Source organism: Heliangelus exortis, chromosome Z, assembly GCF_036169615.1.
Source record: "Heliangelus exortis chromosome Z, bHelExo1.hap1, whole genome shotgun sequence".
In the NCBI taxonomy this organism is placed as follows: Eukaryota; Metazoa; Chordata; class Aves; order Apodiformes; family Trochilidae; genus Heliangelus; species Heliangelus exortis.
In genome coordinates, this window is record NC_092454.1 from 51,992,465 (window position 1) to 52,006,998 (window position 14,534).

At 38.3% G+C, this 14,534-nt stretch overlaps 1 protein-coding gene across 15 annotated transcripts in view; it reads right to left on the bottom strand.

Annotated features, from left to right (window-relative positions):
• The window catches only part of MAST4 (microtubule associated serine/threonine kinase family member 4), a 275,542-nt gene that overhangs the window by 56,766 nt on the left and 204,242 nt on the right, over window positions 1-14,534 (bottom strand). For 12 of the 15 annotated variants that reach the window (XM_071730328.1, XM_071730326.1, XM_071730327.1 and 9 more), the window contains 3 exons: window positions 6,117-6,186; window positions 2,389-2,409; window positions 1,558-1,636 (listed from right to left, as the gene is read on the bottom strand). In XM_071730328.1, coding sequence (XP_071586429.1) covers window positions 1,558-1,636; window positions 2,389-2,409; window positions 6,117-6,186 — 170 coding nt within the window. The remainder of the gene's footprint in view (window positions 1-1,557; window positions 1,637-2,388; window positions 2,410-6,116; window positions 6,187-14,534) is intronic. The other 3 variants (XM_071730329.1, XM_071730325.1, XM_071730336.1) reach the window with 1 other exon arrangement.

Here is a 14,534-nt window from a genome sequence, read left to right on the forward strand (position 1 = left end):
AACTGTCATTTTAAAACTGAAAATATTGAAGAAAAAGCAGATGTGTATGGACTGAAAATTAAAACTGTGTTTTGGTATATTTTTGACACAGCTTTTCATTTCCTTCCTAGCACAAGCTTGTTTTTTTGTAATAACAATGGGGTTGCTATGGCAATTAATTATTATCTGACATAACCTCCTTTATGTCAATATATTTTAAGTGAAGAGTATAGCATATCTCATCTAGTTCCAGTGTACAAGAGGTATACAAACATGTACAATGGAAAGTGCTTAGGTAATTAATATAAACCCAAGCAATTTGCTAGGCAAAAGCAGTATCTACATAGGAAGGAAAGCAGAGGTCAAAAATCAGTGCTTCTGAGACAGTTTGTAAGATACATTAAATCCCTCACCGTAGTTTCAAGTCAGCAAGAACTGACTTGACTTTCCAGAAACCTTTGTGGACACATATAAAGTAAGAGCTCATCATTTAGCTCATCATGACCTAAAATGGTTATGTTTCATCAGTATAGAGGATGTGGAATTCAACTATTTCACAAGAGAAACAGAAAACACCCAGGGGAAAAGAAAGCTTACCTAAATTGCAAAAGAAACAAACAAACAAAGAAACTGAACCAAACCAAACAACTTAATCAGTTTTCTGGTGTCCATTAATAAGTTTCACTCATAAAACAGAACTTCTGTTAATGATACAACCATGAAGATAAAAAATGAGGTTAAAAATACACAACAATTCCTGAAGACTCACAGCTGGATCTACAGGGACCAAGTCCTTTACTGCAGAAGATGTAATGTAAATGTCAAAATGCCAACTATTTGCAATTTCCAAAGTAGGCTTTCTCCATAGCTCTGTTTCCCCAGTCTGTCAGGTGGGACTATCACAATGGACAGCTTAATTCCAGGTTGCAACACAGCCTAGTACTACCTCACCAGTGTGCAAAATGTGCAAAAGTACAATCATACTTCTCCCATTGCCTTGTTCCCAACTATTGAAGCAGAATCTCATGCACTGTCATGGTGAACATCACAAGTTAGATGGTACGTGTATGGAAGAGGGGGCTGATCCAAGATGATATCAAAAGGATTGCTTTAACAGGAAAAATTTAACAAATCAGACATATATTTATGCTATTATGTATCCCTAAGGATTCTTCTTCTAATTTTAGCCATCTAAAATGGTAAATATTTAACCTATCATCGTAAGTTAACATCTTACTACTGCCAAAGATAAAGGAAAATTTGTGATACATCCCATCTTTAGACAGCAGTGATGAATCATGTCAGAGTAGTTTCTCCCTCTTGTTACTAAGGCAGTATGTCTCCCCTCCATCTCCCCACAGATAGAAAGAGAGCAGTAAGATGCTACTCAGTGTCAAAAAATACATCTAAGCAAAGCACATATTACCTGAAGTTTTCTTCTGTTTAAATGGTTTCACATCCCATATTATTTCAAAGTCTAACAAAACCTACGTTGCCTTCTACTAAGTGAAGTAAGTCACGTTTGAGGAGATGCAGCATGTAATAGAAATCTATCAGCACAGAAAAGTGGATACTTACAGAAACAGTTGAGCTGGGTGTATTGGTACCATAACCAGAGGAAGGAAGAGAAGCCAAAGACCAGCGACGACCATCAGTCCTGTTGAGAAACCAAGGTTAGTCAAATGAACACTGCAGTAGCCTAATACAGAAACATCTGGGGAAATAGAACAGTGCAAAGCTGCATTTCAAAATGACACAAACAAAGCTTTTAATAAAGAGTAAACTTTCACAGGGGACCACCATAAACAAGCACTCACCAAGGATGACTTAAGCTTACAGAATTTTTTTAATGGTTCTTCTAGTCACAAATTTGTGAGATGAAACAACCAGAAGTGAATGAACAGCTTCACAGAATTGATGTCTCACTAATGCAAATAATGTCTCACAATACAAATGGACCACATGAATCTTCACAACTCTCGGGTCCATCAGATGAAAATTACTGGGAAGTGAATTAAAAATTTGTGAAAGAATGCAAGCCACACTCTGAACCACAGAATAACCAACACAGTCTGACTTAACTAGGAGTGCAGCACTTTAAGCGATATCAGTATAGGATGGACACCAGCAAACAATCAGGCCAACATGACACAACTGCAAAGAATAATTAGGTAAAAGCAAACCTGCTAAATGTTAGCTACATAAATAAGGTAAAATAATTTTGCAGCAAAAATCATGCTCACTCAGAATAAAAAACAAACAAACAAAAACCAACCACACAACAAAACCATTTTCTGGTCTTCCCCACTTGAGGGGAGCTACACATAGACAGCACGAACATCGAGCATTCAAAGTGCTGAACCAAAAAACAATTAGTTGTGTTCAGATTTTTAAGGAGGCAACGTTTACCTGTCATTTCGGTGCCCATGACTGGAGTACAAATGTATCAAGTATGTTAAAAAAGCAAAGTAATACATAAATATAAAACAAAACAGGACAATTTTTTATTAACAAAAAATTTAACAAGTTAAAGGAGAAAGCAGAATTTATGCTCTGTTTTAAAGCCAGTACAAATATTATGTCTAGTCTTACAAAAAAAGTGTAATTTTATAAAGGTGAACTGAAGTCATGCCAAATCACAAACCTGAAATCTCTTCATGCAGGTTCCCTATCCTTGAAGCTAAGTGTCTAAAAAAAATTAAAAAGTAATCCTGCTCCTCTCCATTCTAATGCCTTACTTCCTGCTCCCAGTTCCCATCCACAAGCTAAAACCCAAGTCAAATACATGCAGTGTGAAAAAAGGAACTACAGTACATAACTAGTGTTAAAACATAGAGATTATGTCCTAGAGGGTCTGCTGAATGCATCAAAGACTGAACTCTGGAAAAAAAACTTTCTCCTCCTCTATAATTGCTTCTATTTCTTTATATTCCCCCTGCATCCCTCCTTCCCCCACATATGCATGAGCTACCTCCAGATGAATGAACAATTCCAAAAGGAGTTTTCATTTTGGCTCAGTTGCACACGCTAAGTATGTTCACAGTTGAAAAAACAGTAACTTTGAAGGTATTTAAACATGGGTGAGACCCATGTATTGTGCAGCTCTGAGACAGGAAGTACTTCCTTACTGAGTAACTTGTACTGAGCAGAGTTCCTGCATCACCCAGCAATTCTCACACAGAAGGACCACAGAGGGTGGGGGTGGGGTTCTACAGAAAGCTATCTGGGAAGCAAAGGTGGAAGAATAAGAGGCATCCAAAAAGGAAGACTGAAAAAAAGGCTGCATGCCCCTACAGCATTTTCCCCTAGACTGACGCACTGCTTGTCCCTGCCATACAGTGCCTTTCTAGCCACTTCCCAGCAGCTCTGGAAAGCAGGATCTGTCACCTACCCATGGGCCTGTAGATGCTGTGCTTTTATATGTACAAGCCAAAGAGGCCTAAGTGGCAGCTACCAGAGGGACAGGCTATTTCTGGGCACTGATCACCCCACGAGATGTGGGCAGAGGAAGGTGACACACCTGCTCACTGCTGAGGGGCTGCCTCCAGCTGTGTGCTATGCTGCCAGCTGGTGCAGAGGGCCACCCTTCTGCTGCAGCTCCCTTGGCTGCTGCCACTGCATGAGACAAAAGATACTGCATGAGTTTGACAAGGAACAGCTATGCTGGGAAGAACTCTTTCCCACAAGGAGGTTTCTGAACCATCTTCTTTGGACTTCCCTGCCAACCTCATACTTCTCCAGCTTTCTGATATCCCTCTTACTGGGTTGAGTGGATTGAAAATGAATACCCATACACCTATGCTTGTTTAACACCACTTAACATCTTTGATGGAGACATGAACAGTGGGATCATGTGCACCCGCAGCACATTCACTGAAAACACCAAGCTGTGTAGTGTGGTTCACAAGCTGGAAGGAAGGGTTGACATCCAGAGGAAACCTGACAGGCTTGAGAGATGGGACCATGTCAGCCTCATGAAGTTTAAGAAGGCCAAGTGCAAGGTCCTGCACATGGGGTGGGGCAATCCCAAACACAAATACAGGTTGAGTAGACAACAGACTGATAGCAGCCTTGAGAAGGCTTGGACTTGGGGGTGTTGACTGATGAGAAGCTCAACATGAGGCAGCAATGTGCACTTGCAGCCCAGAAAGCCAACCACATCACGGGCTACACTGAAAGAAGCCTGGCCAGTATGTCAAGGGAGGTAAACTTTCCCCTCTGCTCTGCTTCTCATGAGACCACATGTGGTGTACTGTGTCCAGCTCTGAAGCCCTCAACACGAGGACACTGAGCTCTTGGAGTAAGTACAGAGAAGGGCCTGCAAGATGATCAGAGGGTTGGAGCACCTATCCTGTGAGGACAATCTGAGAAAGATGGGGCTGTTCTGCCTGGAGGAGGCTTTCAGGGGACCTTAGTATGGCTTCCCAGTGCTTGAAGGAGGCATACAGGAAAGCCAGGGAGAGACATTTTACACAGGCACGTAGTGATAGGACAAAACATAATAGAAAAGGCATAAAGTCAGAAATTTGAGAACTGCTCTCATTAACCACTGTTCCTTTCAGCTACCAAAATGCATCCTATCACAAGTTTTATGAAGACAACTGCATATAACAAATTTAGATTAAAGCTTTTTAAAGTGTTATCAAGCACTTTTACCACAATCATTGCACAAAATCAGTTTCCATAAAAAACCACACAGATGAAGTTTCTTGAATCCCACTGAAGTGGTAAAGAGTTCTGAAATCACAGGAACTTCTGTTTGCATTCCTTTAATTGAAGAATTTATTTAAAGCTTTCCAGTCTTAAATCAATATCACTACAGGGCTCTAAAAATTGTCATAACCCAAACGAAATTGCAAAACAAAATTTTTTCTCTTGAATTTTAAGGTTTACAAAACCATAGTCATTTAAAGTTTGTGCATTACGGGTGGGAAAAGAAAATACTTCCTGATCACTGTATTTTTAAGTAATGCTTGGTCTTCCACATCTGCTTTTTCCATTACAACCTATTTCTGGGCTTAATGAATATTTCAGAAATTATGCTCACAAACAAATAAATAGGTTTCCTTTTTTAAAATACATTATCAAGAGGAAGTAGATTTAAAAGAATAATCAACTTTCTTACGGTGTTGATTAAAAAAGTGAAATTGTATACTATTAGATAGATTGACAAAATCTGCTGTCACAGAGTAATTACATTGAGATAAAAGGAATACACAAGTAAAGTCTCCTCCCCTTTTGCAGCTTTTTCATTGCATCTGAGACATGAGAGCTCATGTGTGCTACTTCATTAACTCCAAAATAAAGGAAGTAGAACCATAGTGGCCAGTGCTGCAAATGCAGCAGCTACATGCCTAGCACTTCTAATGAGAAGGAAAGCCACAGTACTTCAGTTTCATCTTTTGGGTCAACATATACGCTCTGTCTAACCTCCCAAGCTTAGAGTTAATGAACATATTTGAGGTAGGATGACAAGGTGTTAAGTGATTGGAAACCACACTGGCATGAACAGGCAGTCTCCCAAGACATGCTATCAACTTCAGTTACGGCTCATTTAACAATAATTTACTTCACAGATAACTTCAAATTTACTTTAGATCTTCAAAATTAGCATTACCTAATCCTCACCACACTCCTATGACAGAGATGACCGTCTTAGTGTCTCAGTCACAGAGAGTGACACAGGTCAAGGTCATATTAAAGGCATGGTGACATTCCCAGTAAAATCAGGCCCTGCACTCAGGACTTCTATGATAGTGCTCTCAAAAGAAATGCACTTCTTACACTGCTAAAGGAAAAAAAAAAAAAAAAGAAAAAAAAAAGTAAGAAAAACCTAGGTACAGCTTAAAATTTCCCCACACCTCAGTGGATGAGGAGACAGTGTATGAATGGGATTCATTATAACTAAGACATTTAGAAGAAAAAAAAAAATCAAAAAGCATGATTGCATTTTATCAGTCCAAAATCCAGCCCAACTTTGTTGCAACTCAGGTTTAAGAGACTTTACAAAAGCAAGGGAACACTTGTCCTTCTTTGTGAGAGACTTCACAGTTGTATTTGCAATCATATTTAATATTTGGATCTAACAACATTTCCTCTATGCAAAATGCATGCTTCATTCTACAAATACCTCTTACCTTCGTGCAAAAGAAAAGTGGGCTGAGGCACTGGGAGAGAAATTCCTAGGGCTATCTTGAGGACTGTTTCCTGTTGGGAAGGATACAGAAAAAAAGTAATTATTTAGGAGGAGTGGGGGGGGAAAAAAAAAAAAAAGACAGCCCATAAAAAAAATTCAGAGATAGTAATCTAAGAACTTCCAGGCAGGTTAGAAATTTATTTCAGAATTTCTTCGCTTGCAGTCTCTGAGAAAATAAGATTCTATTTCAGAATTTATTTCAACTCAGATGTCATTTATTTTTTATTTTTAGTTACTGGATTTTACCAGATACAGAAAGCCCTCTATTTAGACCTATGAGATTTCTCAAAATAATTTGAGAATTAGTTTAAAAAACAGTATGTGAGCTTTAGAAAAGCCTTTTAATGTCAGAAGCAAAGCATTTTTTAAAAACCCACAGACTATATGAAATACAGAAATATCATCATTAGCATGATTTAGCCCTTACACAAAGTCTCTACAGTATTTCTACAGATTTGTTGAGATTCTTTTTATTTCTAGCTCCAAAACAAAAAGGCAGACATAACATACTGATGATTTTTTTTGCCCCTTAGTTCTGTTAGACCAAGGCATGGAAAGGCAACCAGCCACTGTGATCAGAAAAATCAACTGCACGCTGTGAACAGGTTGTAACTTTAAGGTCTGTTACATCCTTATATTAAAGCACCCAACCTCCTGCTGACCAGCACAAGAACAGAAAGAAGGCAGCTGCTGAGACCTCCTGCCACCCCTGCCCTTCATTACCTACATCTCAAGGAGACAGGGTATCTGAAGAAGAAATAAAGATAACCCTTGGGGGAAAAAAAACAAAACAAAAAAACCAACCAAACAAACAAACCCCTATAACAAAAACTTAAAAGGATTCAATGTAAAGTAGCACTGGGACATAAAACTAAATATCAAATAAGTACAGAACACACTGAAGCAGCAATATATTAAAGAAAATCAATGTATTTTTTTAACTTCTTATTTTGGGATATAAATGAGAATGTAACATTAAGCAACAGATGAAGAAAGCTCCTATGTAGCCAGTTGGAATCAAAATTTAATTTTTGAGAAAATTACTACTAATATGTGAAAAGCAGTACACTAGAGTGAATCCTTAAAAAGACTTCAACCGCTCTTTATTTCTACTTAGATTTTTGAATTAACACTGCATTTACCATAGTGATGTCCTAAACAAATCCCAGTAAATCGTAAGATAAAGAGTAATCCTGGAGCAATAATGTAGCAAACAGAGAGAACATCCACCCCCACCATTTATTTTTTTTTTTTGCTAGGAACAGATGCAAGTTGCTTTTTGAGCTGTTTAAATCATATCTTCACAGCTGCTCTTCCCACAGTCCCAGGAGACAAGGATTCCACTCTTGCTGGCAAACACCTCCAACTTGTTTTTGCCTGGTTATCTTCCAACTTTCCCTTTTTCTCATCAAGACCCAGCTTCTTCATTACCCTTCAGGCACTTCTGGAGGCCTTGATGAAAATTTCAAGGTGGCAAGGGTTTCCATTCTCTGAAGGAGGTGGGAGGGAAGTGGAAGGCTGGTGGAAACCAGAGGAAATCTGAAGCCACACATACAGCACAGATTTCAATCTTTACTTGGGGACTAACACAATTTATTCTTGTCCTTCATGAACTGCAGACACCAAACTACTGAGAACAACAGTTTGTTTAATTTAGCCATTAACTAGATTCCTTTTGCTGCTATCAGAGCTTATATAATAAAGATAAGCTAAAAGAAACCAACCACAAAACAAAAAGAAACAAAACAAAAAACCCCACTTGTCACAGTGTGCTGATAAAACATGATCACAAACCTTAGCTATTGTGCTAGAAAAAAATAGCTGTAATTTGAAGTATGTCATGGGCTTAGGCAAGAGGAAAAAAAGACAAGCAGAAAGGCAGAGAATTAGGCTTAATGTGGTCTAATGTAAACAGCTTTTGACAGGAAACAGTTTGACAAACCAGAATCTGGAGGTCTGTAAACAAATTCCTTTCTTCTGATATCCAATTTAAAATTACATATGAATATATGCACCTCTTTAACACACACCACGGGACATGCCTAACTGTCCAACAGTTAGTCAGAGTACATGAGTAAACTTCACATAGGAGCAGAAGCCATAACCATAGTGGAAGAATGCACTCATTTTATAGCTGATGCACTGTATCTGAGGAGACACAGTGCTCTGAACAACCTAACTACAAGCATAACATTCACTTCCTTAGGGACAAAACCTGAAGATGAAGTCTTACTCAGGAAAAGCATCAGATCCTGTCATTAGGAAAATAACTTTGCAGGCAGTATTTCCAACAGCAAATGCCCTTTCTTGTTTGTTTCTTAGGTTTGTTTTTTTTGTTGTTGTTGTTTTGTTTTGTTCTAAAATAAAATAACAGAACAGTTAAAGCTGTATATGCAGTACCTGGATTCTAAATTCTGTGGGTTTATCCAGAAACCTAAGAACTCAGACAAGCCTGGAAACAGAGAATGAAGACCCAAGCCCCTACTGACTAGAGAAACAGCTATGAATTTAAGCTAGTTTGTTCCAGAAAAGATAGGTTTGAAGCAGAGTCCTATATGTGACCTTCATCCATCACAGCATTCATCCACCCATCTGCAAGTCAATACCTGGGAGAATTTCAAATAAAACCTAGTGCCAGTTAATTCTCTGCCCATATGTGCAGTGCTTGCTTATTACTCAAACCCTGCTGTTCTTTGGGATCTGCTGGCTGTTTTATGGTTTAGTCCTAGGGTATCTCTATGCTTCTGAGATTACTGTCTGTGTTTCTGACCTGGTAAAGTAAACCTAACTGGTGGTCAGCTATTAGGTAAGTAATTAACTTCAGCATCCTCTGGGAGACACAATGAATAATCAAGCAATCAACATACCAAAACAACTCTACCTTATGACAACACACTGGGTAGCTCATTCTGCAAACAGCTATTGTTAAGAAAGCTATATTGAGACTAATTAAATTGTGATTGTTTTGTAAGTAGTTTCAAGAATTCCTGTCTTTGCCACAGACAAAGGTGTCTGAAATCTGCTAAAAAGAGGTATGTTACAGTCACTGTGCATTATTATGTTTTTTAAAGCTGCCTGCATACAAAATAGTTTTGGATGCAGTGACTTTCTTTTAGTCCTGAGGGAGTAACTGATTAATGATAATTGTTAACCCAAATTCCTGATGGACCAAAGATAAACCCAGCTTGAGGGCTTGATCTCATTATTTGACTATCTTTTAAAATGAATCACAGTACTTCAGCATCACAGTAATACAATATATAAAAACGGATCATACATTTCTCTGTGTTAGCTTATGTGGTGGTGAACTTGCACTGCAAAGAGAACAACACAAAAGAATGCATCCACCAACAGTTACAGGACTGACTTTCACATCGTAACAAGACATGACAGTCAGCAGAACACACAGCTGGGTAACAGAATAATTTCAAATACTTCTGTAGGTGCTTTCCACTGTGATCCTTTCAGAGGTGGTGAGGAACTGAAGCTATTTCAAGACATGGATTAATTACACTTGGCACCAGAAAATGACTTTCCTCTGTAATAGGAAAAAAATATTGCAAGCTCCTTAAATCAATTTGCCAGGATGCTTTGCATGTTCTGATCACTATTTAAAATACAGTGCTATTTTAATGGTATTTAGTTTAAAAGTCAGTTGTATCTTCACAGAACATACCACTTACATTTTCCTCTCCTGATGCAGTAGAAGATGCTCTTAAATTTTCTGTAACAATTATAGTTTATCCAAAAGCAAGACTAAAAAAGTTTTGTTTTATCAAAACCATTCCTACTGTTCTACATGCAACAAGCCAGAATAATCGAAATACTGCATTATATACTATTCTGTAAATATAAGACCTTTTATAAAAATGACACTCAGAACCCCGCTTAAATCTTGAGCTTTCAGCATTTCCATATTTCACCATGAGAACACACTAAGGCTCAGTTAATTTCTAAACCCAGTCCTCCTTTGCTCAAAATCCAGTCAAAACTGACTACAGCTTAAGCACAACAGCACAGAGGATGCATCTTTGAGAGATTCCTCATTGCTTCAAATACACTGTAGGAAGTCAGTACTTCTTATCACCAACCTTGGACAAATATCACAGAATTAAAATTCCAGGGAAACTTACTCTTGATATATACATGCAAATACCTCCAGTGTGATTCAAAGCCTAACAGAACCAAATATATGGTGCAAACAGCAGTGTTCATTACTATACTACAATGTAGCTAGCTAGTATGTCTATCAAACAAAATTACTTGATGCAAACCAGAAAGATCTAGGCAGACTTAAAAAATCCGAGAAAATTATTACAAGACCTTGTTGGCTTTAAATTTCATTTCAGTATAAGTCATCGTGTAAACCCACTCATAAATTTACTGAATAAAACTGGAAAGGTCATGTTTGTCCCCGCTATACAGTGTAGAATTCTTCAGAAGCTCTCATGTTCATGGTATATATAGCCAGCATATATTTCTCTTCAGATTCCATAAAGAAAATGCCACTGACTGACTTAATGAAAACACAGGCTTTTCAGCTTTCCAGTGTTTAAACCAAGCAAGTATTATTCTTCCAGTCTTATACAAAAAGTTCTCACATTCTACCCTACTAGCCTTTCTCCCTCCATGATTGCATCCAAACAAGTATGACCATAAAAGCACACAGAATTCCAGAGGCAATCTATTCAGGGCATTGCACAGCAGCATGAAATCTTTCCTAATTCAATGGATAATAATTAAAACTATTTCCTTCATACATCTTCAGTGATGTGATTTTCAAAGCTATGCTGAACTGTCCCTTGAAAACATTAGCCGACACACAAAATACAGAACCTGAATAGGTCCTACCTTAAATTCCTTACACTTGATGAGTCCACAGCTTACATTAAGTCATTTCTGTTACTGTTGCACATTGTTATGTATTTTAATACTTTTCTATGCCAATCCTTAAGATTTTGCAGTCACTTCAACACAAGTTGAAGTTGCTGTTTTATATGGGATGGCTTCTAGATTTATACCACAGAACTTTTATGCCAATGTCACTTATAAGAAGATTAAAAAGGTTTGGTTACAAAATCAAAATCTGATGACTCAACTGATAATGCCCGCTGATAAGAGTATTGATGACTCTACTGATAATGTCTACTGATAATAGTATTTCTCATTTAACACAACTCCTGTTTTCTCCCTTTTAACAATTTCCCACTTATCTTGCAATTCTTACCTGTTATCTTAGTGGTACCACATGAAACATTTTACTAAAATACAGACAAGTAAGATTTACAGCATTGTTCCTAACAGCTAAATCTTGTTCCTATAGGAGATACAATTAAACAACAACACAGGTGACTATTAATCACTAAGGGTTAGTATCACCCACAGGAACAAGCTCCTGTGATTACTGAGGTGGGGACACCTGAATGCCCTGACTTGCTGAGATTATAATCACTCACTTTGCAGGCTGGGTGGTGCAGATGACCTGCCTACACAGCAGCAGGCAATCAGCTGCAAAAGTCCATTAATGTCCAGGATACCAGATGTTGTTCAAACTGATGCTTCAGTCCTTTACTTCCCATCATTCTGAATGTACACACAGTTCATGGCAAAATTAAAAGGATCTTTCAGAAGGTTTAATGACTTCTGTCCTAGATAGTGAAGGCAAGGGATGTCCAACAACTAACCCTAGACTGTTATTAATAATGCTGAAGGCTTGAACCCCCAAAAATGACCTGGTATATATTTGTTTTCTGTTTTCAGAAGAAGGAGAAAGACTGTATGCAGTAAAAGCTGGTATTATTTCTGAAATCTTTTATGATCTTTACAGGTATGCATAAGGCATAGTGGGAGACTTCAGCAATAAACTAAAATCTGATTTTCCACCAACACAAATCATGTCTGCAGGCAGCTACTAGTCTTACACAGCGGAGAAGGGTATTACACGTACTGCATTAGTGATCAATGTATATAACAGAGATTTATTGTATCTGCAGTATACATTGTCTTTCTTCTATACCCTCTTTTTAACCCCCACATACTATACCCCTCTCTGTGCACTCCCAAGCTTTGGACTACTTACTGCTCTCAAAACTCTTTACTACAGCCCATGAGCCTTCATGGTCACTATTGCTTACAAATCAATTTCCTCCTTCTTTAACAGCTCCTACTCATGCAGTATTTGAGCCCTGAATAGACTCATTTCATCAGTGTGGCAATGTCTCACTTGCACCATCCTACCACATGAATCTGGGAATGACTGAGATAGTAAGGCTAAGAAAAAAAGCTTCATGGAAGTATTCAGTGTTTGTCTAATATACCTTGTATCTGTAAAGCCTACCAACAGACTCCTGCATAGGATCCTTTATTACACCCAGAGCAAACAACGAAAACTGCAGAGTTGAGGGAGAAATCTGCCTGAGACCTCTATATGACATTTTTATTTGAGTCAATTATCATCATCTTGATCTTGGGCCACTTGTCCTCCTCAGTCAGTGTCTATCTAAACCAGAGAACTATCGGTACCTTCAGTTCAGACCGCATCTGAGTGAAACACAGGACTACAGGGAGGAACATAGGTGCAAAAAGCACTTTGAAGAATTAGGATTGTGTTAAATAAGGTTTTCTTCTAAAATAGAGTAATACTGCTCACATTCACTCTATTTTGACTAATTCCAATCCAGATTGTTATGACTACCTAGTAGCAACCTGAGCTCTAGAGGTCTACAGCAATGACACATTGTTTCTGAAAGTACAGCCAGACTTCTAGGATTACTCTTCAGGCACCAAAGATGAAGACATTCTTGAGCAAAAACCACAGATGACCATTAGCATGGCTGCTAATGCTGTACACTTTGACTAGGGGAGTTCCACCTAGAGATTCATTACAGGCCTTCATGCACCTTGCTTCAGTTTACACAAAGGGTGCATAACACTTTTTTGCCCTCAGAGATGTGAGGTCCTGGCAGGAAAAAATAGATAGCTTAAACTAATGGTGAAAATAAAACTCATCTTAGGTACCAGATGCAAGCAAAGGTAAGTAAGGATGTATTTTGCATGTTCTCCTAACAAGCCAAGTATTAACCTCGAAGGGAACTGCTATTTGTAGAGTCAAGGGCACTCTCAGAAGGTATGAAAATACTGACCTCAGATACCTCTGAAGCACTCCATTCCCAAGCAACACAAACAATCTTAAGACTATACAGGGGCCCAGGATACAATGAAGACTAATAAGATGGTAATTAACAGAAATTCATTCTGAGTAGATTTTGAAGAGTCTGATAATCTTGAATCCCTTTAGCCTTAATAGCTTATAATAAAGGGACAAGAATCTATAGTAACAACTAAGATGGTACACACACGAAGTCAAGAACCTAGTCCACTTAAGTGAGAGCATCTAATGGAACTGTTTTCAGTAAGGGCAACAGCAAGCTTTCCCCAGAGATGTCTGGAGTACCCTGGGGACAGTGGGATACAGTATCGTAAGAGAATCTACATACCCTTTTCTACCAGATCTGTATGAAGTCAGAAGCCAAAACGTTTTTAAAAAGGTATGAGCAATCAGGATCACGCACAGTTTTCCATCTTTCCTTTTGAATTACTCGAAGCACAGCAGGTTATGACCTTCATTTTCCCATTTCATTGAATCAGGAAGGTGCCCAACAAGAAACCTCTGGGCACTTCCTTTCCAAAACCAAAACAAAGTGACTTCAGAGTATGCCAGGCCTTGCAAGCAGCCACTAGCTAGAGATCTCCCTTCCAATCTATCACCTTGAAACAAATGCAATTTCTTTTGCTGTCAGAACACAGGCCATGGCATGGCAATCTGATACTGTCCTGACCTATCAAGCCCAGCTTACTTAACAGACATGAAAAGACTGTAAAATGTAATCTTGCAGTATGTAGACAGAAATCATTGAATATAATAATTTCTGGATTAAAATGTCATTACTATACACCATGTCCAACCATATTTAAATAAATCCCAAACTTGCATTACCAATCATGTTTGAAAGCAAACTTCTACTTGAGCTAGAACCCAGCTGGATGACAGATGAATACGTTCTGACTCTGTGAACTCTAAACAACTCATCTGTGCATTGAGTTAACCACAAAGTGCCTGTAAGGCACTACCTTCTCCTCCTAGGTAGAAATCAGTCTGACAGTTCAGAAGCAGAAAAAAATTGTGTTTTGAACAAGGTCCCTGAGGTCCCCAAGAACAGAGAGGGGTCTAGAGCATAGTAAACAAGAAGTCTCAGGGGCCACATATCTTAATCAGTACTCTTAATTTTTTTAAATTCTCACAGAAGTATGCTGGTCTTTTTCTAAAGGGGAGCATAAGGTAATTAAGGACAGAGACAGC